The sequence below is a fragment of the Hypomesus nipponensis genome, chromosome 12 (genome assembly GCF_054491055.1).
Source record: "Hypomesus nipponensis isolate SF chromosome 12, ASM5449105v1, whole genome shotgun sequence".
Classification (NCBI taxonomy): domain Eukaryota; kingdom Metazoa; phylum Chordata; class Actinopteri; order Osmeriformes; family Osmeridae; genus Hypomesus; species Hypomesus nipponensis.
The window spans coordinates 7,784,155-7,810,259 of record NC_140372.1 but is presented as its reverse complement, the minus strand read 5'-3'; the positions used below and the strand labels follow the sequence as shown (position 1 = coordinate 7,810,259).

At 43.8% G+C, this 26,105-nt stretch overlaps 2 protein-coding genes across 6 annotated transcripts; one reads left to right on the top strand and one right to left on the bottom strand.

Moving 5' to 3' along the window:
* The first annotated feature begins 6,273 nt into the window (after nucleotides 1–6,273).
* On the top strand, nucleotides 6,274–16,988 carry aox6 (aldehyde oxidase 6). Of its 5 annotated transcripts, none has more exons than XM_084667945.1 (36): nucleotides 6,274–6,543; nucleotides 6,764–6,818; nucleotides 7,167–7,263; nucleotides 7,484–7,592; nucleotides 7,792–7,918; nucleotides 8,017–8,078; nucleotides 8,172–8,249; nucleotides 8,505–8,585; nucleotides 8,790–8,934; nucleotides 9,044–9,136; nucleotides 9,325–9,476; nucleotides 9,658–9,751; nucleotides 9,846–9,955; nucleotides 10,068–10,252; nucleotides 10,439–10,601; nucleotides 10,729–10,818; nucleotides 10,925–11,094; nucleotides 11,687–11,813; nucleotides 11,948–12,070; nucleotides 12,298–12,394; nucleotides 12,542–12,666; nucleotides 12,777–12,910; nucleotides 13,053–13,140; nucleotides 13,254–13,340; nucleotides 13,451–13,642; nucleotides 13,748–13,975; nucleotides 14,452–14,547; nucleotides 14,634–14,762; nucleotides 14,876–14,950; nucleotides 15,127–15,179; nucleotides 15,312–15,426; nucleotides 15,553–15,618; nucleotides 15,718–15,906; nucleotides 16,030–16,251; nucleotides 16,410–16,485; nucleotides 16,809–16,988. In XM_084667945.1, the coding sequence occupies exons 1-35, from the start codon at nucleotides 6,490–6,492 to the stop codon at nucleotides 16,458–16,460; spliced, it is 4,062 nt and encodes a 1,353-aa protein (XP_084524071.1). In that variant the 5' UTR covers nucleotides 6,274–6,489; the 3' UTR covers nucleotides 16,461–16,485; nucleotides 16,809–16,988. The 5 variants fall into 5 exon arrangements, with proteins under 5 accessions (XP_084524071.1, XP_084524070.1, XP_084524073.1 ...); XM_084667947.1 differs by having other exon boundaries at nucleotides 6,399–6,543; nucleotides 16,030–16,197; XM_084667944.1 differs by having other exon boundaries at nucleotides 16,410–16,988.
* Nucleotides 16,989–16,996: 8 nt separating this feature from the next.
* Nucleotides 16,997–25,866, bottom strand: aox5 (aldehyde oxidase 5). Its single transcript, XM_084668581.1, has 35 exons — nucleotides 25,813–25,866; nucleotides 24,892–24,949; nucleotides 24,665–24,761; nucleotides 24,392–24,500; nucleotides 24,182–24,308; nucleotides 23,997–24,058; nucleotides 23,733–23,813; nucleotides 23,569–23,649; nucleotides 23,298–23,442; nucleotides 23,081–23,173; nucleotides 22,846–22,997; nucleotides 22,625–22,718; nucleotides 22,427–22,536; nucleotides 22,111–22,295; nucleotides 21,840–22,002; nucleotides 21,631–21,720; nucleotides 21,229–21,398; nucleotides 20,976–21,102; nucleotides 20,748–20,870; nucleotides 20,575–20,671; nucleotides 20,351–20,475; nucleotides 20,099–20,232; nucleotides 19,925–20,012; nucleotides 19,729–19,815; nucleotides 19,444–19,635; nucleotides 19,111–19,341; nucleotides 18,935–19,030; nucleotides 18,695–18,823; nucleotides 18,520–18,594; nucleotides 18,370–18,422; nucleotides 18,161–18,275; nucleotides 18,006–18,071; nucleotides 17,675–17,863; nucleotides 17,378–17,545; nucleotides 16,997–17,301 (listed from the first exon to the last, which is right to left on the bottom strand). The coding sequence occupies exons 1-35, from the start codon at nucleotides 25,864–25,866 to the stop codon at nucleotides 17,251–17,253; spliced, it is 4,017 nt and encodes a 1,338-aa protein (XP_084524707.1). The 3' UTR covers nucleotides 16,997–17,250.
* Between the last annotated feature and the right edge of the window lie 239 nt (nucleotides 25,867–26,105).

Below are 26,105 nucleotides of genomic sequence, written 5' to 3'. Positions count from 1 at the left end.
ACAGGGTAAGCGCACTACAACCTGTGAGATACGGGAAGTTGTTTGTCATCGGTCTGGCCACGGTTTGTTAGCTAAAGAGTAAAGACACGTACGTTCATCAGCTTTCAGTCTTTAAGTTTCCTCATCCTCTATTCATACCATCTTTGTTTGTGTCAAATATGACCTATCTGGAGAAATTACATATATATAGAGAGAGAGCAGGGGTTTGTTTATGACTTATTTATGACTGTAGATAATATACATTATGCTCTTCCTGCCTCTCGGAGAGCCTTCTATATCCGGAAAGCCACGCTGGTGAATTCCCCCAAGATGAAATTATACAGTGCCGAACACTGTAATTCAGAGAGCGGGTCTTGTTGGTTTCAGATACTCCTCCCAGAAGGCTTAGCGGTGTGAAGCTGTGATCGCTGAAAATAAGAAAGTGAATTAGCAAGTTGAACCACTGCGGAGTCTGAGGCCAAACAATTTTTCAAACTCCCAGTAACCCGTTGTTATCATCTCCTTCAGAAAGATCTAGTTTGGGGTGATGAAGGATAACAGAAAACTTTATTTGGAAAAAGAAATGAGCTCTGTAAAGGAGACAAGGCACTGGCCTCTGGCCTAGACAGTTGACTGTACAGCTGACTGTTTGATGCATTGCATTGAAAGAGTCATAGGAAATGTCAATTCTGAGCAGCTTGTTTTGAAAGGTGTTCAATGCACGGGCACATTAGGTCACTCACTCACTTAAGCATCAAGCAACACAATGTGATGATCCATTCCAGTTAGATTTGCAGACGTTTGCATGACTGGGATGTGTGTGTGTGTGTGTGTGTGTGTGGGGGGGGGGGGGGGGGGGGGGTCTGTCACGAGTCACTGATCTCAGATGGAACAATTACATCATGGTGTGAATTTCATGTATCTTGCAAGAGCCCTACTAATGGTCAGGAGGCCATTGTATCGTTTTATTTTATTTGTTATATACTCTTGACTCTTAGGTTGCTGATTCTCTTTGCAGCTTAAACATTTCAGTCATAGATTGGTATTCTGTGGAACATAAGGATCAAAAACTTAGCCTAACTACTTAGTGGGAGTGCATTGAGTGTTTCAATATTAACTCAATCCAGTGTGCAGTGGTGCTGTAACTCCAAACCCGCTGTGTATTGATTCATTGTGGGAGTGAACACGGAAACCTCCTGATATCAGATCTATGTATAGTCCGTGTTTTTTTTGTGCCAATCATACAAAGTCAATACTGTCTTTCTTGTAAAATGAGTTGAAACTTTTTTTGTTACTATTTGTTAATTTTTTGTCACAATTTTTTTTCTGTTGTGTAGTCGCAAACTACAGTCCCTAGTTTAGTGTAGTCTTAGTTTCTTAGTATCAGTCTTAATTGTGTCTAATCAACACTCTTTAATTGTGGTCATTATTTTGTATGTTAGTCACCCCAGTCATTGTACATGCTCTAAACTCTATTGAGTTGTCCCATCCCATGGCACCCTCAGAAATAATGACTCATTTCATGCCTCAGATCACAAGCTAGGCAGGCAGGAAAGAGGTCAGTGATCAATGTACAATCACTCCAGCACGTTCAACCAATCGAGGTCCACTGTGTCCGATACCAAACAACAAATGCAGCCTTTTGTTCACAAAGATCAATGATCCAAAGGTCATCCATGATGGAACGGCAGAATAATGTGTTTGCTGTGATAGACAAGAGGGCACATTACAAAGAGATTTTTTCACCCCATATGAAAACATCGATTTCTCCGGTCAACAAGTGCAGTTGGACCAACCGCACACTTGACTGCTCTCTTTCCACTGCTCCTGCCAGAATCAATATTGTTCAATTGATAACTTTTCACATACAGAGAAATGGCTATACGTTGCTCTGAGCGGAGCCTACTTTCCGAGAAACCTCGGCTGTTTTGATGTAGCTGCACTTTGCCCGTCCTGTTAAAGCCGTGTGCAGCCTCATGGCTCTCTGAGGTATCACAGCAGACCTGAGGGGAGGCCTGTTTGCAGCTGGAGCTTCTCAAGTCCAGGCCTGCCCCACCCAGAGCTCACTGAGTCAGGCTGTACAAACACCCGGACATTAGGATCAAACGCACCTTCTAATAGGTTAGCAGGAGAAAGCCCTGGGGGAACGTTTGGTCTATATCACTGTTATCCCAGGTCTCAGGTGTCTTTACTTGTCCTTCTGTAACCCACTGTAACATAGGTCAGCTTTCAAACTTTCCCACTGTCAGACATTTCATCGCGGACCAAAACCACTGCTGGGAGATTTTGTTGTTGGACAAAGACTTAATAAAATAGGACAGACTTGTACCTCTACTCCATCTGCCATCATCTTTTTCACTCCCTCTTCCCATCTTTCATTTTGCATCTTCATCTCTTTGCATTTCTCTGTTGTTCACTCCCTCTTTTTAATATTTCCCACTCTCTCATCACCCCTGCCCACAGACACACACACATCTCTCTCTCTCTCTCTCTCTCTCTCTCTCTCTCTCTCTCTCTCTCTCTCTCTCTCTCTCTCTCTCTCTCTCTCTCTCTCTCTCTCTCTCTCTCTCTCTCTCTCTCTCTCTCCCATCCTCGCCCTCCATCTCAGTGAGACGGGTCTGCCTGAATATGGGATTGTAGCGCAAGCTCATGCTCCGGCTTCTTCCTATTCAACACATTTTGATACACTTGCTCCTGCCATTCACTTCTGTTCTCTGACCTACATACCGAAAAACAGAAATCCTCATGTTTTGTCTCAGCATTCTTCCATATCTCTCTGAAGAGCATCAGCTGGTAACTGGATTCTTCTCAAAGAATCAAGTTCAGGTGTCCCTTGGTTGAAGTATGGCTCAAGAAACATGGTTTTTCTTCTTTCTTATAGCAATAGGGACCTGCGTAATGAGAAACAATACTTAACCTAGACCAAACAAACAGAGCAGAGGGCACACACTGCATCAACTGCAAGCAGAATTATAAAACAAGACTGCAGGCAACAGCAATAAATTAATTGGTGTTTTAGAATGAGATGTATTTGAGGTGCATAGTTATGGGTGTAAAATAAATAGTCTCTGAACAAAGCACCAATCCGTCACGCATAACCACAGCCAGTATCTGGATTAGGGTGTTGTGAAAACCACATGCAGAAATAATAGCACTGTGTTCTACAACTCTGTGAAGGATGTTTATGCACATATAAACTGAGACAAAGAAGTGATTATTAATGATGATGCATGTGGTTTTAAAGTATTTGGTTCAAGAGTCTTCTTACGTTTTAATTAAATTCTTTAATCATAGGATACCAGACAGCAGTTACTGTGTTCAGAAGTATTCAGAACATTTACTACTGAATGTAAGAGATTAGTACTCTAAATTAAAAATGATTTGGGGTATGGGAATATCTTTTAACATAACCTGGAAGCTTCTATTTAGGTCCATTAAGATGTACTCTACTGCATAGTCTTGAGACAGGGCCCTGGGCACAGTGGTACTGCACCATTTCCATTAGCAACAAATGGAGTTCATACGATTCCTTCTGCTTTCAGCTTGTTTCATAAGGTACCCCTTGGTACTTTATGCTCTGCTTTCCTGACACTGCCTGATAGTTATGTAAGTCATACAATATGGACATCTACAATCATATATTGTTTAAAAGGAGACATTTCAACTATCTCAAATACTCAGTTTTGCCTAGTAACATTTAGCAAATGAATTATTACTAATTAGTAGTAATAGTACTAATTAAACATGATACGTAAAACTAAACAGAACATTGAATTTGCCATGTCCAACCTGTCCCTGTTATGTGTGAATATCATCTATTAGGAACTCATCCTATTTTTTTACCTCAAATCATGCTGTAACAACCTTAATTTCCATACAGCACAAGAAGAACAACTTTTAACTAAGAAATCTAGTTGGACACACTATGTAACAAATCAACTTAGGCTTCTCACTGAGTAGTTTTGTGGACACTTCAGCACAATCCCTCCTCCCAGCTGAAGCTTGTCAAAACTGATCTGAGTGTGGTAACATTACGCTGCACACACACGCACACACAAGAGGTTTAATTAATAAGTAAGCATGGGGCTGTTCTGGGCCTCGTTGTAACTGCAGCTGTTGCATCGTGGGAGAGGATCCGATAGAATGAGTCAATGAGCGTTGGGATACTAACATAAGATAAAAAGGCATGAATTCAATCGGAATAGGGATTTGGATGACTCAGGCAGAGTTGAGTTCACAGGCAGAACTAACAAGCAGATGATGATTTTGTGTTTCAACCCATGTCCTTTTTTTGTCTCCAAACAACGAGGAATGTTGATGCCTGAAATGAACATTACAGTAATTGACTTTTTCCTCCCTTCTGTTCCTCAGTGTAATTCACCCATTTGAAACCTTTATGCTTCTTCCAGTCTGTGATGCTTCAAGGCTGGAGAGAACGCTGCTTCTCCGTGTGATAACGTCCTTGGTGAGTCCTCTGAGCTCTCCCTATAATAGCCTCTCATATTCAGCTAGTGAGATAATGGCCCGTGATTAATAAAGCTGGGATTTGACTATGGCCCCTGGGAGAAACAAGCTGGGTAACTTTAGCAGTGCAAAACCACTGTAGGGACTTGACCAGTAGAATGGCTTCTCTCAGGAATTAGGCTAACCCTGTTTTCTTCCAAGGCACACGTTATGTACTGACTGCTTTCAACAGATCGGATGAAGCGCAATTTGTGTGTGTGTGTGTGTGTATGTGTGTGTAGGGTGATTTGAGAAAGGGTGAGTCAACAAATACAGGATAAGGTACAACCTTGACTTGACTAATGTGAGTATGCTAAGCCCTTTTTTCTGTCATTCCAGAGGGCAGCTGTGCTCTCATCCCAGAGGACGGCCATATTCTCCTGGCCTTGTGGATTTGAAGTGCTGAGATTGCTCTGGGCACCATGCTCCTCCTGATCACTCACAGTAGGGAGTCACAGCCAGGGGCTCATACATTTAAGATTGACTGCTCTAGAGCATTACACACTCACACACACACACACACCCCAAACACACACACACACACATGGCCAGCACAAGCACCTCAGAAGCACACGCACCACACAAATGTTGGGTTCCAGCTGGGCTAATCTCCTCCTTAATTCTCCTCATATCAGCTGGGAAGCCTTTGAATGGAGACAGACGTTGGATAATGTGTTCTCTGCGTAGGTCTCTGCTCTAAGATTTATGGAATCATTCCATGTTCATTGTTTACAGTCAAAGCACCTGGTCACGCAAAGCATTACAGGAAGCATGGTTGAAATCTCTCACGCTTGACAGAAAGTGAGACCAAAACAATAGTTATCTTTGAAAAAGAAAAGACAAGATAAAACAAAAGACACTATAAAACAATATAATTTCCTCTCACCACAAAAAGACCATGACAGATTTCTTTGGGGTGTTCCAGTCGGAATCGTAAACATCTAGGTTATGCTTGTTTTGTATTAGGCCAGATAACCCCGGTTACATTCTCTTCCCCTCTCTGGGGACCACTGCTGGAAGGCTGAGGTGAAGATGGGGTCAGAAGGTGCAGGAACATTCCTTATGCCCTGGAAGGTTCCACACAGCTTGTAGAGAAGAACCACACACACGTACACAAACAAACATGTGCAAAAACCTGTCAAGGTTGTGTGACACAGACACATGAGCACTGAGACAAGGATACCCACACACTACAAGTATGTGTGTGCTGTAGACAAGGAGAGTTACCAGCAGACAAGCATGACTAAATGAAAATTGTAAGTTCAAAAACATAAATCTTCTGAAATATTTAAGAGGTGTTATTATATTGTGGCATTCGCGATACTGGGCTGCCACGATGGTCATTCGGTTCAGTGGGACAACTTTTTGACTTTTTATTCATGTACATATAATAAGCTTTAGCCTATAACTAATTGTAATGGCTGTCTGATATGCTGCTCTGTGGACAGATTCATGTCTTCAAGACTTTGCACTGTGGGACATCTTTCCTCTGCTCTGCGAAGCGGAACAAAGTGTATAAAAGCATGTTGGAACCACTTATTTTCAGAGACGAGCCTGGAGCTCACTCTTAGTCCCGTTGTGTTATAGCTCCATCTTGTGGTTTGAAAAGTACATGACAGTTAGACCTTAGTACAAACTCAATGCACATTATGACATAGCCTACAAAGTAGACAATCCTTACTTTGTGTGGCTTGAATTTAAGGAGCCGTTATTTTAGCAGAGCCGTTTTAGAGTGAATAAAATAGAATCTGTCATAACCAACTATTGATCCAATGCTTCGCCAATTGGTAGTGTTTGTAAGTGACATTGTTGTTGGAAGTTAATGTTTCTTCTATGACCTAGATTAAAAAAATAGGACATCTAGAACGAATAATTAACTTTCAACTGGGTTACCGCCATACAAGTATTAACGGGCCGTCAAGCTGTTACTGCTGTTTTCGGTTTCGCCAGTAAAAAATAAGTCACGCTAGGACACGGGGAGTAAACTCTTTGCCAGATGAAAGCGAAATGGCTGAGATTCATCAAATCGAACGTTTGTGTTTCTACGTAAATGGAAAAAGGGTAGGAAGATCCTATATTTGAGTGTTGTTTTAGATTATAATTGCACGTTGCTACGTTTTACAATACAATACTACAAGGCTACACCAATTTCTGTACAAAAACTTTCTAGATGGAGTCGATTAGCAAATGTTTAAGTGATTACGGAAGTCGGTGATGAAGTAAAATTATAGATATATTTTCACACATATATGGTACTTTATTTTACTCTTTATGCAAACAGGTAACTGACTATGTGGACCCGGAGACAATGTTACTGTCTTATCTCAGAGAAAAGTGTATCCTTGATACAAGACTGGGGAATCAAACAGGTTATGCTTAGACAACTTGGTAAGGTCAGAAAAGATGAAGTAAAATAAAAATACATTATTCAACGTTTTCATTTGTAATAGTTTAGTAAACTATCTTTAAATATTTATATTTAAGCCTATGAAATGGGTCACAGAAATTGAGTGTGATAATCACGTTTTATCCAGCTCATCTTGACAGTGAAATGTGTACTTTTGTGGCACATTTGAATGCAGTCTTCGAGCTGAACTTTCTTGGAAATGTGGAGAACCATTACATGGTTTGTTGACATTTTTGATTCGGTTATTTCACATTTATTCTTAACCCCCTGATTCCAGTAAGGATGACAGGCACTAAGTATGGGTGTGGGGGGGGTGGATGTGGAGCTTGCACAGTCATGCTCTCCCGCTACGAGCCCAACAACAAAACTATTGTGTATCCTTTTATTTTCCCTGTATTTAATTAATGCGGTAGACATAATTGTTTATGTTACAGTGTGGATGGGCCAGCTGTCATTCTTTAATTGAACATTTGGTTTTTCATAACTTTATTTGCATTAGTGAATGGGGACAATGATGATGGATGTTATGTCGATAATTATGGTGATCATGACATTGCATTTTGCCACATGAAACACTACTCCTTCACCTACTAGCCATTACTCTGTGAATGCCTGTCTGATGCCAGTGTGCCAACTTCAGGGTGCAGCCGTGACCACAGTAGAGGGCATAGGTAACACTAAGACCAGGATTCATCCAGTACAGGTACACACAAACCCCTTAAAGGTGCATTTTGGTCAAATCTGAATACACATGTTTATTATGAACTGCATTAAGTTTTCAAAACATAAACAACACTTTGAGTGAATCAAAAGTCACACACTTGGAATGAAATTGTATTTTGTGTTTGTATTGAATAGTGCAGATGTGGCATCACTTTAATGGTTGATGTGTGTTCTTTCAGGAGCGTATAGCCAAGGCCCATGGTTCTCAGTGTGGGTTCTGTACCCCAGGGATGGTGATGTCTATGTACACTCTCCTGAGGAACAAGCCCCAGCCCACCATGGAGGACATCCGAGAGGCTCTGGGGGGTAACGCTCAACACAACCAGGAAGCTCTGTCTAGGTCATGCTCCAAAACACCCTGACAGAAAATATTTTCTTTTAATTAATATCGTATTGGTTTTCAGGTAATCTGTGTCGGTGCACCGGATATCGGCCCATTGTTGATGGCTGCAAAACCTTCTGTCAGGTATTAACTTCTGCATTTCAAAAAGTGTGATTTAACTAGCTTGAAGCCTATAACTGCTGTGTACCGGGTTACTGAATAGTAATATGTCCCCAGGAATCGAACTGTTGTCAAGCCAACGGCGATGGCAGTTGTTGCATGAATGGAAACAGTCAGCCTAAGAATTGTGAAGATGTAAGTAAGCTTACTCACAGTTCTTCCTCGGACCTAAACTCAGTTATAAACTATGTTTGCTGTAGCACTATTGATAATTTCACGTCTTGTTAACACACTAAATCAGAAATTACGTTAGGAATTTACCGTTCAAGCTACTTTATCACTCTTAGTCCTTGACTAAATTATTGTCACACTGTTAAGTCAATTGGTAATTGACATAACATTTTTGAATTGAATAAAAAACGTTGAAAGGATAGTTGTTGTTTCTCCAAGGATCTTCCTCAGCTGTTTGACAAGGCAGACATGCTCCCTCTGGACCCCAGCCAAGAGCTCATCTTCCCTCCAGAGCTGATAGTAAGACATCAGAGCTAGCCTCGCTCGCTGAGCATGACAACACCAAACATCCAGTAGAAAATCCCATTGGACAAGGTGTACAGTAACACACAATCACACGTCGGTTTCAGGGGCACAGTCAGCTGACACTCGCACACATGACGCTTATTAGAACTTGATCTATGATACAGAGATCTGTGAGATGGCGTGTTCCACTCTTACCAGGTCATGGCGGAGACAGAGACCCAGAAGTCCCAGACGTTCCGTGGGGAGAGGATCACCTGGGTGTCCCCGGTCTCTCTGGAGGAGCTGGTGCAGCTGAAGAGCTTGCACCCTCAGGCTCCTCTGGTCATGGGCAACACCAACATAGGTGTCCACAATCTCTCCACCCACGCTGGTGTACTCTTTGTAAAAATGTCTCATGCTTTTTCAATAAGCCCTTCAGTTTACGGGCAAGACTACCACTTGTTTGTTCCCAGGTCCGGACATCAAGTTTAAAGGAGTGCTGCATCCAGTGATCATATCACCGACCAGAGTAAAGGAGCTGTTTGAGGTTACCCAGACACCCCAGGGTTAGACCTAAGACTTCAAACATTTGACCATGCAAACTTCACCAGACATTTGTTATTTTATCAACAACTAACTACTGCCGCGGTCAAATCATTGACTCCACCAGCCTCAACCAAAGTATAAGTTGTTAACCATTTAGTAAAATTGTTAGTGAACTTTCTGTTCATGTGAGTGTGGATGTGTGGTGCAGGTGTGTGGGTGGGAGCAGGCAGCACGCTGTCAGCCGTGAGGGCCCTGCTGGCCAGGCTGGTAGGGGAGCTGCCCCTGGAGCAGACAGAAGTGTTCCGAGCCCTACTCCAGCAGCTGGGAAACCTGGGTGGACAGCAGATCCGCAACGTGGCAGTGAGTGGACATCTGGCTCGGACGCTAAACCACAGATGTTAACAGATTTGGTGCTCAGATCCCTACGTGGTGTATCACACCACTGAAACAGATTCATGGTGATGTTTACATGGTTTGTCTTTTTTTTAAAATGCTATTTGTATTCACTGTGTGTGTGTGTGTTTGTTTGTTTGTGATTTAGTCCCTGGGGGGTAACATTGTGAGTGCATATCCAAATTCAGACTTGAACCCTGTCTTAGCTGCTGGGAACTGCAAACTTGAGGTGCTTTCAAAGGGTGAGTCATCAGTTAATAGTTTTCCTGAGACTTCCCAATATGTCAGGTATCCTAAAGTGAGTTTTTAGACATTGTTGTATTGTCTATTCTGCAGAGGGAAAAGAGGAGATCCCATTGGATAAGGATTTCTTTGTGGCCTTTGGAAAAACAGCCCTTAAACCCAACGCAATCGTCCTGTCTGTTTTCATCCCGGTGACCAGAAAGGTAAAACGTCAATGAAACCAGTTACGCCATCTGCTATGACGTGTGTTTGTATTATTTCCGTGTATCATTGGTTCGTGATACAGCGAGTGTAATGTGCCTCCCGTGCCTGCAGGGGGAGTTTGTGCGAGCGCTCCGACAGGCCCCGAGGAAGGAGAACGCCCTGGCCACCGTGACCACGGGCATGCGGGTGGTGTTCCCAGAGGGCTCCAGCCTGGTCCAGGATCTCAGTCTCTACTACGGAGGCGTGGGCCCATGCACCGTCAGCGCCACCAAAACCTGCTCGGCCGTCATAGGGCGGTACGACCAGCTCCTCGTTATCATCAAGCTCAGGAGCTAGGATCTAAAAAAACATCCAACTCACTTGAGTTTAACTTTGGAGCCCATCAGTCAATGGTGATGAGAAATATAAATAATGCCCCAAATCACTTAGCACCCTCCCTTTGTCCCACCACCACGCCTCCACCCCTTCCTTCTGTCCACCAGGCCTTGGAATGAAGAAACCTTGGAGGAGGCGTATTCTGTCCTGCTGGATGAACTTACCCTTCCTCCCAGCACCCCGGGGGGCACGGTGGAGTTCCGCATGTCCCTAACTCTCAGCCTGCTCTTCAAATTCTACCTGCAGATACAGCAGGCACTCAGAGAGATGGTAGGACCCAGCTGGGTATAAACCCCTCAGTCATGCCCTGGGTGGAACACAACTGATTGCTTTGGCCTTTGACAGCTATATTTGGTGAGAAGGGATTTGGGGCATTGAGAATGTGTTTCCTTGTTAGGGTGTGACCACAGAGTTCCTGTCCCAGGAGATGAGCAGTGGTATCCAGCCTCTCCCCCACCAACTGCAACCCAGCCTTCAGGAATTCCAGGTTTGACCTGTGGCCCCTAATCCCATTAGGTGTTGTAATGCTGTTATTATTTAACGTCAGGTCTCTGTCTGGCTAAAGGTCAGGTGTGTGAATGTGTGTGTTGCAGGCGGTGGCAGGGGGCCAGGAGTGTCAGGACCTGGTGGGCCGTCCTATCATGCATCGCTCTGCCATCAGCCAGGCTACAGGCGAGGCGGTGTACTGTGACGACATGCCCAAGAGGGACGGAGAGCTCTTCCTCGTATTGGTCACCAGCACCCGAGCACACGCTAAGATCATGTGAGAGAACAGGGGTTTTAAAACATGACTTTGTGGATTGCATGATTCCATCCCAATTCCGGGATAGTGGACCCTTCAGATATACCGTTATATACGGTGCTTTCTGCATATCATTCTTTACCCACACTACTGCCGATCTGGTTGTTTTCTAATTATTTGCTAATAATTGTTGATCTAAAATGGGTTATGATTATACAGTCATCGTAGAGGATTTTGCTATTACTGCTGTATGCATTATCCCAGTAGTCCATACCCCTTTGCACTAACCCATAGTGTGTTTTGACAGAGTGGTCTACAGTGAGGATCCATAGTATATAATCTATTAAGGTTGCACATGATCTTCGTCAACAAGCTTGAACCTCCCCATTCGATACAACAGCCATTCACCCTGGGCCTCTTCGTGTCAGCTGGCCTCATTTCCTTTAAAGGAAATTCCAAATAAATGTTTATAGCCATGGGGATTTATTTTGTTGTAATTCAATATTCATTTGGACAGGGAGCCACAAAAGCTTGGCCAAATTAGAGTCACGCGCGATAAGGCACGTGTTTTGTATCTACGATGATGTGACTTTAGGGACTGTCCTTTTCTCAGAGACTTGGATGTGAGCCAGGCTCTCCAGTTCCCTGGAGTGGTGGACGTCATCACATGGCGAGACATCCCTGGGAAGAAGGTGCGCCCCTTCTGTGGCTACGAAGAGGAACTGCTGGCTGAGAAGGAGGTACAGTACATGGGGTCGATATCAACACCCCCTCAGGCCATGATTTTGGAGGCTGCATTTGTTTTTGCACACTGAGAATAACCATCATCTGTACGTTGAGAAATAAGCCGTGTCAAAGTGCCTGCGCTCCCCAGGTGTCTTGCGTGGGACAGATTGTGTGTGCGGTGGTCGCTGACACCAAGCCACACGCTAAACGCAGTGCTGCCGCTGTCAAGATTGTCTATGAAGATCTGCCAGATCCCGTTTTCACCGTCGAGGTCTGGTCTCACAACGACACCTCCCATAAAACGAATGGTGTTGTATGCAAACACACAACATATGCAGACATGGGAGATTACTCATGCACTGTAGATCGCCTAACAACACAATAGCCATATGTTGTTCTTGCTCTGTTTGAACCGTTTTGCTCACTTTGTTACTTTAATACACCCTCTGTCTTTCTCTCATGCACACACACACACACGCACACACACACCATGGGTAGGAGGCCATGGAGAAACGGTCCTTTTTTAAACCGGAGCGGGTTATCGAGAGAGGTCATGTGACCGAGGCCTTCGCAGCAGTGGACCAAGTTCATGAAGGTGCAGTACCGCCGTGTTGTAATACGGAATGCCCTTCCTGACTGCATAGCTGATCATTCAAAGGAAAATAACAAAATCATAGTTTGACAAATAACTTCAAATATACAGACACATATTTTCAATGTTTGTTTTCTAATCACATTCCAGGAGAGATACGAATGGGTGGGCAGGAGCATTTCTACATGGAAACCCAAAGCATGCTGGTGGTTCCCACAGGAGAGGAGAGGGAGCTCGATGTCTATATATCATGCCAGCACCCATCATACACCCAAGTAACGTCTCCTCCATGAAATTGGAACTGTCTAGGATTGAGTTTTTCCTTCAACAACGACATTTCCCCTTTTCAAATGTAATGTACTGATATGTCTATGTTTTATTGAAGGAAGCCATTGCAGAGACACTTTGCATACCCTCAAACAGAGTGTCCTGCCATGTGAAAAGGATTGGAGGAGCTTTTGGAGGGAAGCTCACCAAAACAACTGTTCTGGCTTGCATCACCTCTTTGGCTGCATGGAAGTATGTCCATGTAGGCTTTGTTGACTTGGATTATGATTTGATAAGTCATAATAAACATAATAGACTCGATAAGTCTTATTTCATAGAGAAGTTGATACTTAGAAAATGTCATTTTGTGCGTTGATGCGTAATCTCTATGTAGGCTTGGGCGACCGGTGCGTTGTGTTCTAGAAAGAGGAGAAGATATGCTTATCACTGGGGCTCGGCATCCTGTTCTGGGAACATACAAGGTGCTTTCCTCACTGTTGCTCAGCTCGTGTCTGTCAAATTTACGGTATGCTTTGCTTTCATAGGGTGACAGTTAAGATATCGTAAGTGGAACTTAAACTTTGAAGTCTTTCAGGTTGGCTTTATGAATGACGGAAGGATTGAAGCTGCGGACCTGCACTACTATGCCAACAGCGGTAACACTGTGGATGAGTCTGTTCTGGTGAGACGTTTGTGGAGAACTTCATCTCTACCACCATACAAAGTCCTCAATGAGATATTGTCGCCATTGGACCAGACTGAGTCTTCACCCTGATGTTTTCTCTCCAACAGGTCATTGAGAAGATTCTCCTGCACATGGACAACGCCTACAAGATCCCCAACCTGAGAGGCCGAGCTGTGGCCTGCAGAACCAACCTGCCCTCCAACACGGCGTTCAGAGGCTTCGGCGTGCCCCAGAGCATGCTGGTTGTCGAGTGCATGATCAACGACGTGGCCGCAAAGTTGGGCCGCACCGCCGAAGAGGTCAGCGGAGGAAGGGTTGGGACTAGCTAAAGATGGCGGTTTGGGGGGAGGATTAGAATTGGTCTGATGGGCAGAACCTTTTTCTTTGATGTTGTGTCTGAGCAGGTCCGTGAGATGAATATGTACAAGGGGGTGTCCATGACCCACTACAAGTTTGAGTTTGACCCTGAGAACCTGTGGCGATGCTGGGATGAGTGCAAGGTGAAGTCGGATTACGACGCTCGACGCAAGTCCATCACCGAGTTTAACAAGCAAAATCGCTGGAAGAAGAGAGGGCTGTCCCTTATCCCTATCAAATATGGCATCGCATTTGCCGAGAGCTTCCTCAATCAGGTAAAATTAGCTTATAAGTCATGTAAATCCATCTTCCTTTGTTAATTATATACAGAACAGGTTTCCTCCAGGATCACAATGACTCTTATTGAGAGACTTGTTGCTCTTGTAGGTTATTTATAACGAAGTTAACTCTTGTACTCGCTTTACAGGTACAGTCTTGTACTTTTTGAGGTTCATGTTGTTTTAATTTGTAACTTGTATAACTGCATGCTCTTATGGATCTTCCCTTTGGCACTAGTTTAGTTTTTCACAATGTATGCTTCATGTTTTGGCTGCTTGCAGTGTTTGGGACTACCTCGTTGTTATGATCAGTGACCTATGCTCTTTTGTAAAGCTCTCTCTTGGAAGTCGCTTTGGATAAAAGTGTCTGCTAAATGAATAAATGTAAATGTAATGTATAACAGCCTTAAACAATAATTAGCTGTGTGTGTCTTATGTGTGTGTGCATGTGTACATGTTTTTGTGTGTAAAAGGCTGCAGCCCTGGTGCATATCTACAAGGACGGCTCGGTTCTGGTCAGTCACGGAGGGACAGAGATGGGCCAGGGGATCCACACTAAAATGCAACAGGTGCCCTCCTTTTGTCGAAGGGAAACTCTAACGACTACAGCTAACGCTTCCCTGCTTACCTTCCGGATGTTTCTTCCTCTCCCCAGGTGGCGAGTCGTGAGCTCCACATCCCCATCTCTCTCATCCACATCACCGAGACCAACACCAGCACTGTGCCCAACACCTGCCCCTCGGCTGCATCCTATGGCACAGATGCCAATGGCATGGCAGTCAAGGTGCCCTTGAACTATGACGATGCCCAGTCACTGGTCTAGAAACATTCTCACCTTTCAATAACCTAGCTGATTCCCAGGTGGCTTACCTCTGTGTGTGTGTGTGTTTGTCTCAGGACGCCTGCCAGATTTTGTACCAGCGATTGCAACCCCTAATTAAGAAGAACCCTGAAGGCACATGGAAGAGCTGGGTATGTGACAGTGATCATATACAGTATTCATTCATTCATTCATTCAAGTCATTTATCATTCTTCTTTCAAAATTCATATACATTGTATTCAACAAAACTAAACTGTTAAAATAGTTTAAAACAGTACATATATTTGGTTATAATTGTAAAGGTTTTGTCTTCCTATTCACATGTAGGTGACCTCAGCTTTCTTTGAGAAGATCAGTCTGTCAGCCACTGGATTCTACAAGTATGTCACATACAGTATCTGAGATTGATTTTGTTCAACAGGATTTGACTGAAAGCTTCATGAAGCTACTTCATGTGCATGCCCAAAAACCGTTCCACATTCACTGAAATGTGCCCATTGTTTGTTTTGTAGGGGCCATGATGGGTATATGGACTGGGAGAAACAGGAAGGCCAGCCCTATTCATATTACACCTATGGTGTATGCTGCTGTGAGGCTGAAGTGGACTGCCTGACAGGGGACTACAGGGTTAGGGTGCTTTTTACTGCATATTCCATTTGTAATTCACATCACTAGAATTCTACCTCTTGAATTTCTGAACCATTTTAATGAATAGCTTTTTTTTTGGGGGGGGGGGGGGGGTTCTTCATTCAGACTGTGAGGACAGACATTGTGGTGGACATTGGCCGCAGTGTTAATCCATCTGTAGACATTGGTCAGGTGAGACTAATTCTGCAGAACCAAAAATGTAGAAGTGTGTAATATAGAACATGATCTTCATAGATCAACATACAATTGAATGGTGTGTGTGTGTTTCAGATTGAAGGGGCATTTATCCAGGGCCTTGGTCTTTACACCATGGAGGAGCTGAAGTTCTCTCCGTCTGGGGTGCTGTATACACGTGGCCCCTCCCAGTACAAGATCCCTGCTGTCTGTGACATTCCTCTGAAGTTCAACATCTATCTGCTGGCTGAGTCTGATAACTCGCATGCCATCTACTCATCAAAGGTGTGTTACTCTCTTTATATGAATCTGTCATCCTTGTTCTCTCTCTCACTCTCTCTCTTATCCTCAAGTGGCTGCTCAGTGCCAGTCTGTGACATTCTGACGGTTCTGTCATGTTCTCTGCAGGGTATCGGAGAACCCATCCTGTTCTTGGGTAGCTCTGTGTTCTTCGCCATCAAAGATGCTGTGGCGTCAGCGCGTGCTGAGGCGGGGATGAACGGGCCCTTCACCCTGAACAGCCCTGCCACCCCTGAGAGAACCTGCCTGGCATGTGCCACCCCTTTCACACAGAGGGTAGGTGGATGCCACGTGTCGTCGTCATACCCACATGTTCATAACCCTACAGCGGTAGGAATTCAATTCAATTTATTTGATCAATAATAAAAAATAACTGGTCGTTTTTTTTTCTTATGCGCATGCCAGCGAGAGCAAGAAAAACTGATAGTATTGTTATATATCGAATTGTTATATATCTTAGAAAGTAATGTGATTATCTCACTTCACAGATTCCCACCAGTCAACCAGGATCCTTCAAACCATGGGCTTTGGATATCTAGAAGAGAAACTTTTACAACGTTTAAGGTTACATTACATCTACCATGTATTAACATAGCAAATGGCATGCACATATGAAGTTGCTATACTCATATAGATCACTGACACAGAGATACTAACTTGAAATGATTGACAAAGATGCAAGGGCGCCACTAGGGTTTCTGGGACCCTTGGCTAATTAGTACTCCTTGCCCCGAAATCAAAGAATCTTACAATCATCCTAATCTGCCTCCCCATTACGGGACTACTTCAAAGATGTACTTACATAACATTTTATTGTGTAATACTTTGTGCTATCACTGATTAACATGTGTTATGACATAAACAAACAATCTTTCATATCTGTACAGACTTGGCTTATACAGAAGTTGAAAGACCTTGGTATACTCAGTTCAAGTCGTGTGCTGTCTTCTTTCCCTAAACTGCTATCAAGGATATGAATGTCTTCAGCTTGAACTTTACCTTTTAATTCATTCCACCATTCCATATTTTGTGTGCTGGCTCTATATTAATAAATCACCAAAAAACTATTGCAAGTTTACAAGTTTATTACAAGTAAATGTTTCTGTCACACATAGCTTAGTTAAATAGAAAGCTAAAACTCAAATTGTTTTATTAAAGTTTAAAGTTTGTTTGGCATATTTATTAATTATTGGAAGGAATTCTAGCTTTTTCCTTAAGCAAACATCCTAGAAATGAGTCCTAAATGACTTTCATACCGTCCCCAAAAAACGGTACAAGAGGAACCTGAAAATATAACAGACATTTTTCTTATTCAAGTTCACTGCCAGCTCACACATTGATACGCCATGGTTTGAAAATTCCTTCCTTTGTACATGGCACCTTGAAAAGCAAAAAGTAGATTTTAACAGAGTAGTGTAACACCCGACATTTACAAAATGTGCAGACAAGTCTGTACCTTTTGTGTGAACTGGTCGATGCAGGCCATTCGGATCTTCTCAGCAGTGGCAGGGGAACTCAGGGAGAAAGTCTCGTCCAGTCCCCTATCCCTACGGGCAGCAGCGATGGCCTCTTTGATGGCAAAGAATATGGTGCAGCCAAAGAACACTGGGGGCTCACCGATACCCTGTAAAACAGTATTCCATCTGCATATTTACATATCAAGAGAGTTCAATTGAACTATTTGGCAATGACCAAATTGTCTGTTGTTTTCTTTGCTTGCGTGTTCAGATTGTGTGTACAGTGTTCAGATTGCCTTAGACATGTAGATGGCATAAGGGTTCTCTGCGTTGGCCAGCAAGTGGACGTTAAGCTGGGGAGGGATGTCACATAAAGCAGGGATCTTGTATTGAGAAGGGCCTCGAGTCATAAGGACACCCTCTGGTGAGAACTCCAGCTCCTCTATGGTGTACAGGCCAATGCCTTGGACAAAACCTCCCTCGATCTGAAACCAGAGGCACAATATCCAAAACTATTACAGAGAAAATGCATTATTTCCCATGTCTTCAGCCACTGAAACTCTGTGAATATCTTGTTCACACTTTTGTGGTCTGAGTTTTGTCTCAGCCTGCGTGTTTTGACCGCACCTGTCCAATATCAAGAGCCGGATTGATGCTTTTTCCAACGTCCATCACAATATCTGTCCGGATGTTCTGCAACAAAAACATGAATATCGTTTGTGTGGCACACCTTCTCAAATTTCAGTAAGTCAAATAGTTGTTGGTTTGGAGGAAGACCCTACTTTGTGGTCTCCTGTTAGACAGTCTATCTCGACTTCTGAGCAGCAGGCCCCAAAGGTAAAGTAGTAGTAAGCTGGACCCTCACTCTTCTCCCAGTCTATGCTGGTGTGTGGTCCCCTGCAACAACACATTACATTCACCACATTTAAATCATAAGATGGTGGATGGTTTCAAATGTCAACATGTCCAGGTCAACTGTGATGTTACATACATGAAGAACCCAGTTGCAGATAAACTGATTTTCTGACAGTAAGCTTCGACGACCTGAGAATAAAGAACTACACAGTTAGAGCACAGAAAGAGAAAAGGGAATGTAGTTTGAATGTTTCACTAAGATAGCCAGTTGAGTGTTTTTGCTTACCCATTGTTTCCAGGTGCTTTTGGGATGTGTCTTCATGACTGGCTCCAGACGTCTCATCAGTTTCTCACAAGCATCCTGAAAGCACCAACCACTGTGTGAGACTACAACACACCAGCAAAACACCAGGGGAACTTGGCTGAAGAACCTGTGTGTTCCGTGAGATGGTGGCTCGTACCTTCACTGCCATACCCACAGCATCAGTACCAAAGGATGCAGCCGAGGGGGCAGCGTTGGGGACGCTGCCGGTGCACGTCTCCTTGATATAGATAGAGGACATGGGGACCCTCAGAATGCGGCTAGCAATCTGAAACCGTCGAAGGAAGGACGTTTTGGACGGTTTATTCCAAACCAATATGGTCGATGATTAGAAACAGTAATATGTGGAGTTTCATGTGAAATGAGTATCCAAGCCCACCTGAATGGCCTTGGTATTGATACCTTGGCCCATTTCCGTCCCCCCATGGGTCACCAGCACCGAGCCATCTTTATAAATGTTGATCAGAGCTGCGCCCTGGTCACGACAAATACATTTCATTGACAGTGTTCCATGCAGTCACCGCTGTACAGTATATGAGCACATCATTTCCTCACCTGGTTGTAGAAGCCTTTAGAGAAGCCCACTCCAAACTTCAGCGGCACGACCGAGATGCCTCTCTTTTTCCATTGGTTGAAGACGTTGAACTGCTGAATGGCATGCAGGCGCTCCTGGTAGCCAGCCTTGTCCAGACACTCGTCCCAGCAGCGTATCATGTCCCTGGGGGAGAAGAGCTGCTTGTGGTGGGTGTAGCACTCTTCTGCCTGGTACATGTTGATCTGCCTCACCTGTAAAGACACATGCCAAGGTGAGTACTACCTAAAATGTCCTAGTGTTGCAATTAACCGTATATGTCAAATCATTGTCGATGCACTCCAAGAAACCCAGACCTTGTGCGGGGGAAGAGCACATCGCACCGCCACCTCATGGAGGATGCTCTCCATCACAGTAAGGCCCTGCGGGGCTCCGAAGCCACGGAAGGCAGTGTAGGAAGGCAAGTAGGTCTTACACACCAATCCCCGGCCACGCAAGTTGGGGATCTTGTATCCATTGTCCATGTGGAGCAAAGCTTTCTCCATGATCTGAAAAACACAGTATGGACCCTCAAGTGTCTGCTGCTTCCTATGGGCGTAAATGGGTTGAAACTCGAAAGACGCGTTTTCTTTTGCGCCTACAAAGGATGATTCGTCCAGAGTGCACCCTCCGTTGCTGTAGTAAGCGATGTCGACCGCCACGATTGTCCCGTCGTTAGTGTATCCCACCTGAACGGAGAGGATACCATCATCGAAAAGAGGGTTTGTGTGTCATCACAATACAAGTCATCCTGTCGCTATTCTCTGGAGATTCAGTAGAGAGGCTGGTCTAGAATACCTTGTACTTCCCTAGGAAGGGATGTCTGCCACTGGTGATCAGCATGTCATCCCCACGATCCAGAGAGCAGCGAACGGCTCGTCCGGTCCTGCAATGAAGAGGGACATGTGCATCAGATCTGCTCCAATACGTCAATACATCAACGGTTCATCGGTAACATTTGCTACTTCTTACTTGTATGCAGCGGTGGCTGTGATGGCAGAGAGATTAGCGACCTTCATGACCTTGCCGCCAAACGCTCCTCCAAGCCGCTTGACGTGGCAGGTGATCTTGTTGGAGTCGATGCCTAGTGTGATCCCTACGATTTCCTAATGTAGCAGGGAAGATAAACGGGACAGAGAACAAAGCAGCATATTACTCAAATATATTGTTTGTCCGAATCTTTGTCCGTGTTTTGTTTCATTAACTAATAAAAAGGAAACTGACCTGAGCATACGCTGAATGTTGGCTGGCGACAAACAGGTCCAGCTCTCCATTCTCACCTTTGGGCACTGCAATCACACCCTGGGTTTCCATGTAAAAATGCTCCTGGCCGCCCATATATATTTCATCTGTTTCCAACATGTTAGCATTGTAATAGATGCAGTTAGAGTAAAAGGACAACACAATCTGTGAATCTATTTAAATGCAGAAATACCATACTGATGTACCCTCCAAAATGTGCTCCACTGTCTTAAAGGCCACATCCACATCACCCCTCTGCAGTTTTCTCTGAGGGTCAAAAAAGGACTGATGCTGGATAGCATCCTGGAGAAAAGAAAAATAGATTTAGAGATCTGGTTCTGGAAAAATCGATTCAGAATCAGATCAGTTCTGCATGTACCTCTATAGTGAAGAAGACTGGCAGTATGTCTTCATAGGTGACCTGGACCTTCTGGGCTGCTCTCCTGGCCTGCTCTCTGGTCTCCGCCACCACTGCTCCGATGATCTGGCCCACGCAACACACCTGCAGACCAACACACACAGTCAGACGGGAAAACAAACCTTCACACACACAAGTATGTCAGGGTCAGTCCCTTGTCATCTTGATGGGAGTTGTAAAGGTTCGTACTTCCTCCTCAGCAAACAGCTCCTCTGGGTTGTTGAACCACAGTCTCTTGTTCTGACCGGGCACGTCCCGGGCAGACAAGAACGTCACCACACCAGACATCCCCAGAGCTTCAGATGGGTCAATATTGCTGGTGTACATGGAGGAAGGCATAGACTCTAATTGAGCAGAATGGATAACCACTGCAGGGAATGTATAACCACTTTAGGATATATCCTGCATACTCTGATTTAGCTCGTCTATGAAGGCAACTTACATGAGCTTAGCATGCGCTCGTGTGCTGGTCACCATGGACACAAAGAGCTCCCCTTGAACGGATGGAAGGTCGTCATAGTACTTGGCCTCTCCTGTGGCCTGCTCGTAAGAGGCCTGGTGCTCTTTGGGACGACCCACAGGGTCATCAATGGGCTGGCCTTCAGGAACAAGCTACAGGAAGTATACAAATGAGCAGTTCCCATGTCTTATGTTTTATAGATGAATACAATAAAGATAATGGCCGGGTTTCCCAGATTCATTAAGAAGTTCTTAACGCTAAGAGCTTCTTAAGAGAGTTCTAAGAACGCTCTAGAAGGCTCTCAGAATGCTCCTAAGAAGCTCTTAGCGTTACGAGCTTCTTAATGAATCTAGGAAACTCGGCCAATGATGTTTGAGAGCAAACCTGGAAAGAGTGATGTCCGTGGGGCACCTCATTCTTGAAGGGCTTCAGAGCACTGAGATGTTCCAACGGCAGTCCATTTACACCTACATCCTGCATACATAACATTTACCATTGATGTTCACAGTCTTTTTAGTTTGCTGTAACATAAATGCTTATATAAAGAATTTGGGGGGGACTAAATTATTTTCTTTGCTCCAACTTTGTCCTACCCTCTCGTGCAGATTCTGCACCACCTGCATGTAGAACTTGAAGAAAAAGCTGAGAGCGAGTGTCTTCCGGTACTCCACTTTACCACCATGTATAAGCGGAGACACGTCCACCTCGTTCTCCAGGAGTCTGCAGGCCTCAGCAAGGAGCTCCTCTCCCCAGGACCTAACACACGGCCAGCTCAGTTAGCTCATCTCCGAACATACAGTATGGTGGGACAGCGTCTCTCATACAAACTATCATAAGTAATGCGCTCGTCATAAGTATGCCTACCGGCCCACAAGCTGTTCACATGTGTGTTCAACCTTCACCAGGGAAGGTCCAACACCTCCATAGAAAATGTGGAGAGACTCCACTAGATTGGTATCCTTCTTGATGGCCACCTTCATACCAGAGTTTACAATGGAGAACGCAAACTCTCTTCGCTGGGCCTGACGGAAGGCTGACACAAACTCCCACTGCAGGCAGGGCACACCACACATTAGTTAGATTAGTAGACTTTGTGATTAGTTCATGTGTTCTCAGCAGTGTTTTGACACACATGCACACATTACAATTGTTATGACAGAATAAAAAGGACAATACTCACTGGTTTGGAGAAGGGAATGTCAATCGCCAGAAGGACTTCATTTGGTCTGAGAGCTGTTTTTCCGAAGTCTGTGAAAAGCTTCTCATTCAAAAGAATCTTCCTTGACCCATCTAACCAAAAAACAAACTTTTCATTTTAAAAGAATTCAAAAAGAGGAACACAATTGAATCAACTGAATTGAACATTCACCAACTGTACCTTTTGAAGTGACGAGCAGTGTGCATTCCAAGGCAGCTAAAATGCTGTTGAGATCGTACTTGGGATTTGCACTCAGAATGTTGCCTCCGATAGTCTGTAGACGTCACAAATGACCACTTTATGACCACTGTCAAATTATAACCACTGTAGTCTTGTGGTTGGTGTGACTACAGTATTGTGGACATGCCATGTTGGTGGAGTCACAGTGTTAGTAGACTCACAGCCATGTTGCGAATCTGTTTCCCTGCCAGACACTGCAGAGTCTGGAGCAATGCCTGGAACCCTTTGGTCTTCTCCATCTCCATCTCCCCCACAACCCTCTGCAGCTCCTCCTTCAGGTTAGAGAGAGTGCAGGCAGCCCCTACATTCAGGCCTGCATGTGGACACAGAGATGAGCTGATACTGGGATACATGATTGCTGTATGAGTGTGTTTGTAACTAAAGTTTCTAATTCACCGTTCTTCCCCCAGCTAAGAGATTTTAACTCCGAAATTCTTCCTGAATAGATAACCAAAGGATGGTAGACTCCTTTCAGCAAGATCTTTGGTCCTGTTTGAACACAGACAGATAATGTGAATTTAGAATATAATTACCACCAATGGCTGAGTGAATTCAAGAAAACATTTATGTTTTTGACTAAACACACTCAATAATGCTTATCAGAGATTATTACCAAGAGTTGTGTTGCCAACTACCAGAGGGGCATTTGGGTGATCTGATTTCAAGTTCAATAGGTCCGATAAATCGACTGGACACACCAACGTCACTCTTTCTCCTTGGAAACACAGGAGACCAACTCCATTTTCTTTCTCCATGATCTGGTAATGTAATATGTTTGAGAACCAAGGAGAGACAACAAAATTAACTTAATTTTCTTAGAGCTGATAGCACATGTGAGAAACTCTGTCCAGATTGACATTTATGGATGACTAGGGCCTACTCACCATCAGCTCAGGGGGAAATATCAGGTCTTGAGATGGGTCCAGAGGCAATACCTCGTCCATACAGAAAAGCTCCTGGCAGATCTACCGGTCAACAACAACACAATTGTTCAATAACAACACAATGGCTAAAATGATGGATGGTCATTCCTGGGTTGTGTCCATACATCTCCATTTTCATGGCCGTTGGTTCCGTTTTGCAGACAGCACTTTCCACCGCCCTCTCCATTCTGGCAGCATTCTGAGGTCTGGCATTGGACAGCAGATGTGTATCATAAAAGGTGTGTTACAGAATGAAAAAGACAGCTGTTGCATGTTGTTAAATTGAAGGAATCCACATGGGGTGTTGCACTCTTGAGTCATGTGCCGGCATGCTTTTGATCTGTATGTTTAAAAGAAGCTTGAAGAATGAAGTCAATGACATAACTCACATCACAGAAAGTCTTGAATCCATCAATGATTGGCCGGTAGCCAGTGCAGCGGCATAGGTTTCCTGGAGAAACGTAACAAAGGTCAGATGTGGAGAGGTAGACTTGGCTATGGTCATCATAAAAACATTGGGAAATATGCAAGGTTGTTTTTTCAGATGTAGCAAAAGGTGGTAATGATTCGTTACCCCCCAGAGCCTCTCGGATGTCCTCCATGGTGGGCTGGGGCTTGTTCCTCAGGAGAGTGTACATAGACATCACCATCCCTGGGGTACAGAACCCACACTGAGAACCATGGGCCTTGGCTATACGCTCCTGAAAGAACAAAAGTTACGCAGATAATACCAACAGCCGGACTAGATGATAAGCTCAGTCTGTGTGGACACAAGATCTTTTACCTGGACAGGGTGCAGCTTGGTCTTGGTACTGCCAATGCCCTCAACAGTAACCACAGCAGCCCCATGCAGGGTGCAGATAGGCTGGAGGCAGGCGTTAACAGTGTAGTGACTTGAGGTTAAATGTTAAGGAAAATCTGAACCTAAACTAATAGTTCTGGCATTCTAGTGGAGACAAGCAACAATTTCCAAAACAAACGGTTACAATAGTATGCCAAATATCATAGAAGAAGCTAATCTCTCATTCAAACTGAGAGTTTAAAAAGTTAAGGATACAGAACCTTGTTTTGCTGGCAGTCATATCTGGACACCATGACAGTGCAGGCCCCACATCCACCTCCCCCACAGCCATACTTGGCTCCAGTCAGCCCCACTGCATGAATAGAAAGGTAGATAGAAAGGTATCTTTCTTCTTCAATGATAATTCTCAATCTTTCTTTGTTTGTCTACAAATCATGAACACATTATCTGTGAGCATGATGTTGTTTTGAGGTAAAGTATACCTTTCCGTCTGAGAAAGCTAAGCAAAACTTCCTCTGGGTCTGGATTCTTCTCTGTGATCTGAGACAAACACACACTCTCAATTTGTTGTTGGGTGGTTGACACACACATTGTATACCCTTTCAAATATTTCAGATGGATAAAGGTTTAAGGCTTCCTTGAGGCTTAATATACAAAAATGTCTAGACAATCTCAGCATTGTATCTGATGATACGCTCCCAGACAATCAGTATCAGGAGTCTTCCTTAATATCCTGGAGACAGACTGTGAAAACCTCTAGAAGAGAAGTAGGGCTACTGCATCTAATCAATGGTATTAAGTGTGGCAAGTCACTGGGTACAACTAGTGGGAGAAATCAGCTGACTGTCATGTGTTTTTTACTGGAACAAGTGATTTTGAGGTGAGGCTAGGTTAAGAAAAAAGTCAGTGGTATTCTACAGTTAATGCCTAATATTATCATTACACTGTTGGAACTTTAAACATAACCAATTATAAAAAAATTATCAACACCAAAATACCTCTGTATCTAGATATTTCATGCTTAATTCACTATAGGTTATTGATTTTTACTCTAATGGTCATACATTTCAATGTCAAACATTCAAGAATGCATCATCTTCATGCATCAATCATCTTACACATAATATTACATATTATATTGAGGTAAAATATACTTTTGATGTGGTTATTTTTATTATTATCATTACATATCTTGTCATTTTATCAAGCAATTAGTAGAGATTTGCTGTTATATTGATTGTATCTCTAACATTTTCCATAACATACTCATGCTTATGGGTTGGGAGAATAAAGATAATAAATGCATGATGAATGAAGAACGAACTAATTAATGAATGAAGGACTAATTGAATAAAGCAAGAAAGACAACATAAATGTGTCATATCTGCTCTCTAAAGTCTTACCTTTTTGCCATTTATGAAGAGGATCAACTCACTGCATCTAGACTGAGAAGACATCATTGAGAAAATCACTTCTCACTCACCTCCACCACTTGAAACATACCATATCTGCACTTAAATACTGCATCTTTGGGGAGGGCACGTGTTAAGACAGCACGGCACATGACTTCACCTTTTTAATCAATTTCAAACTTTGAATTTAGTGCGCGTGTGACAGCAGTCTTGCCCCTAAATGATAACTTTCATTGGGTGTTTGGAGATAGAATGCTGTTGTTGTCCCTTCGGATCTGGTACTC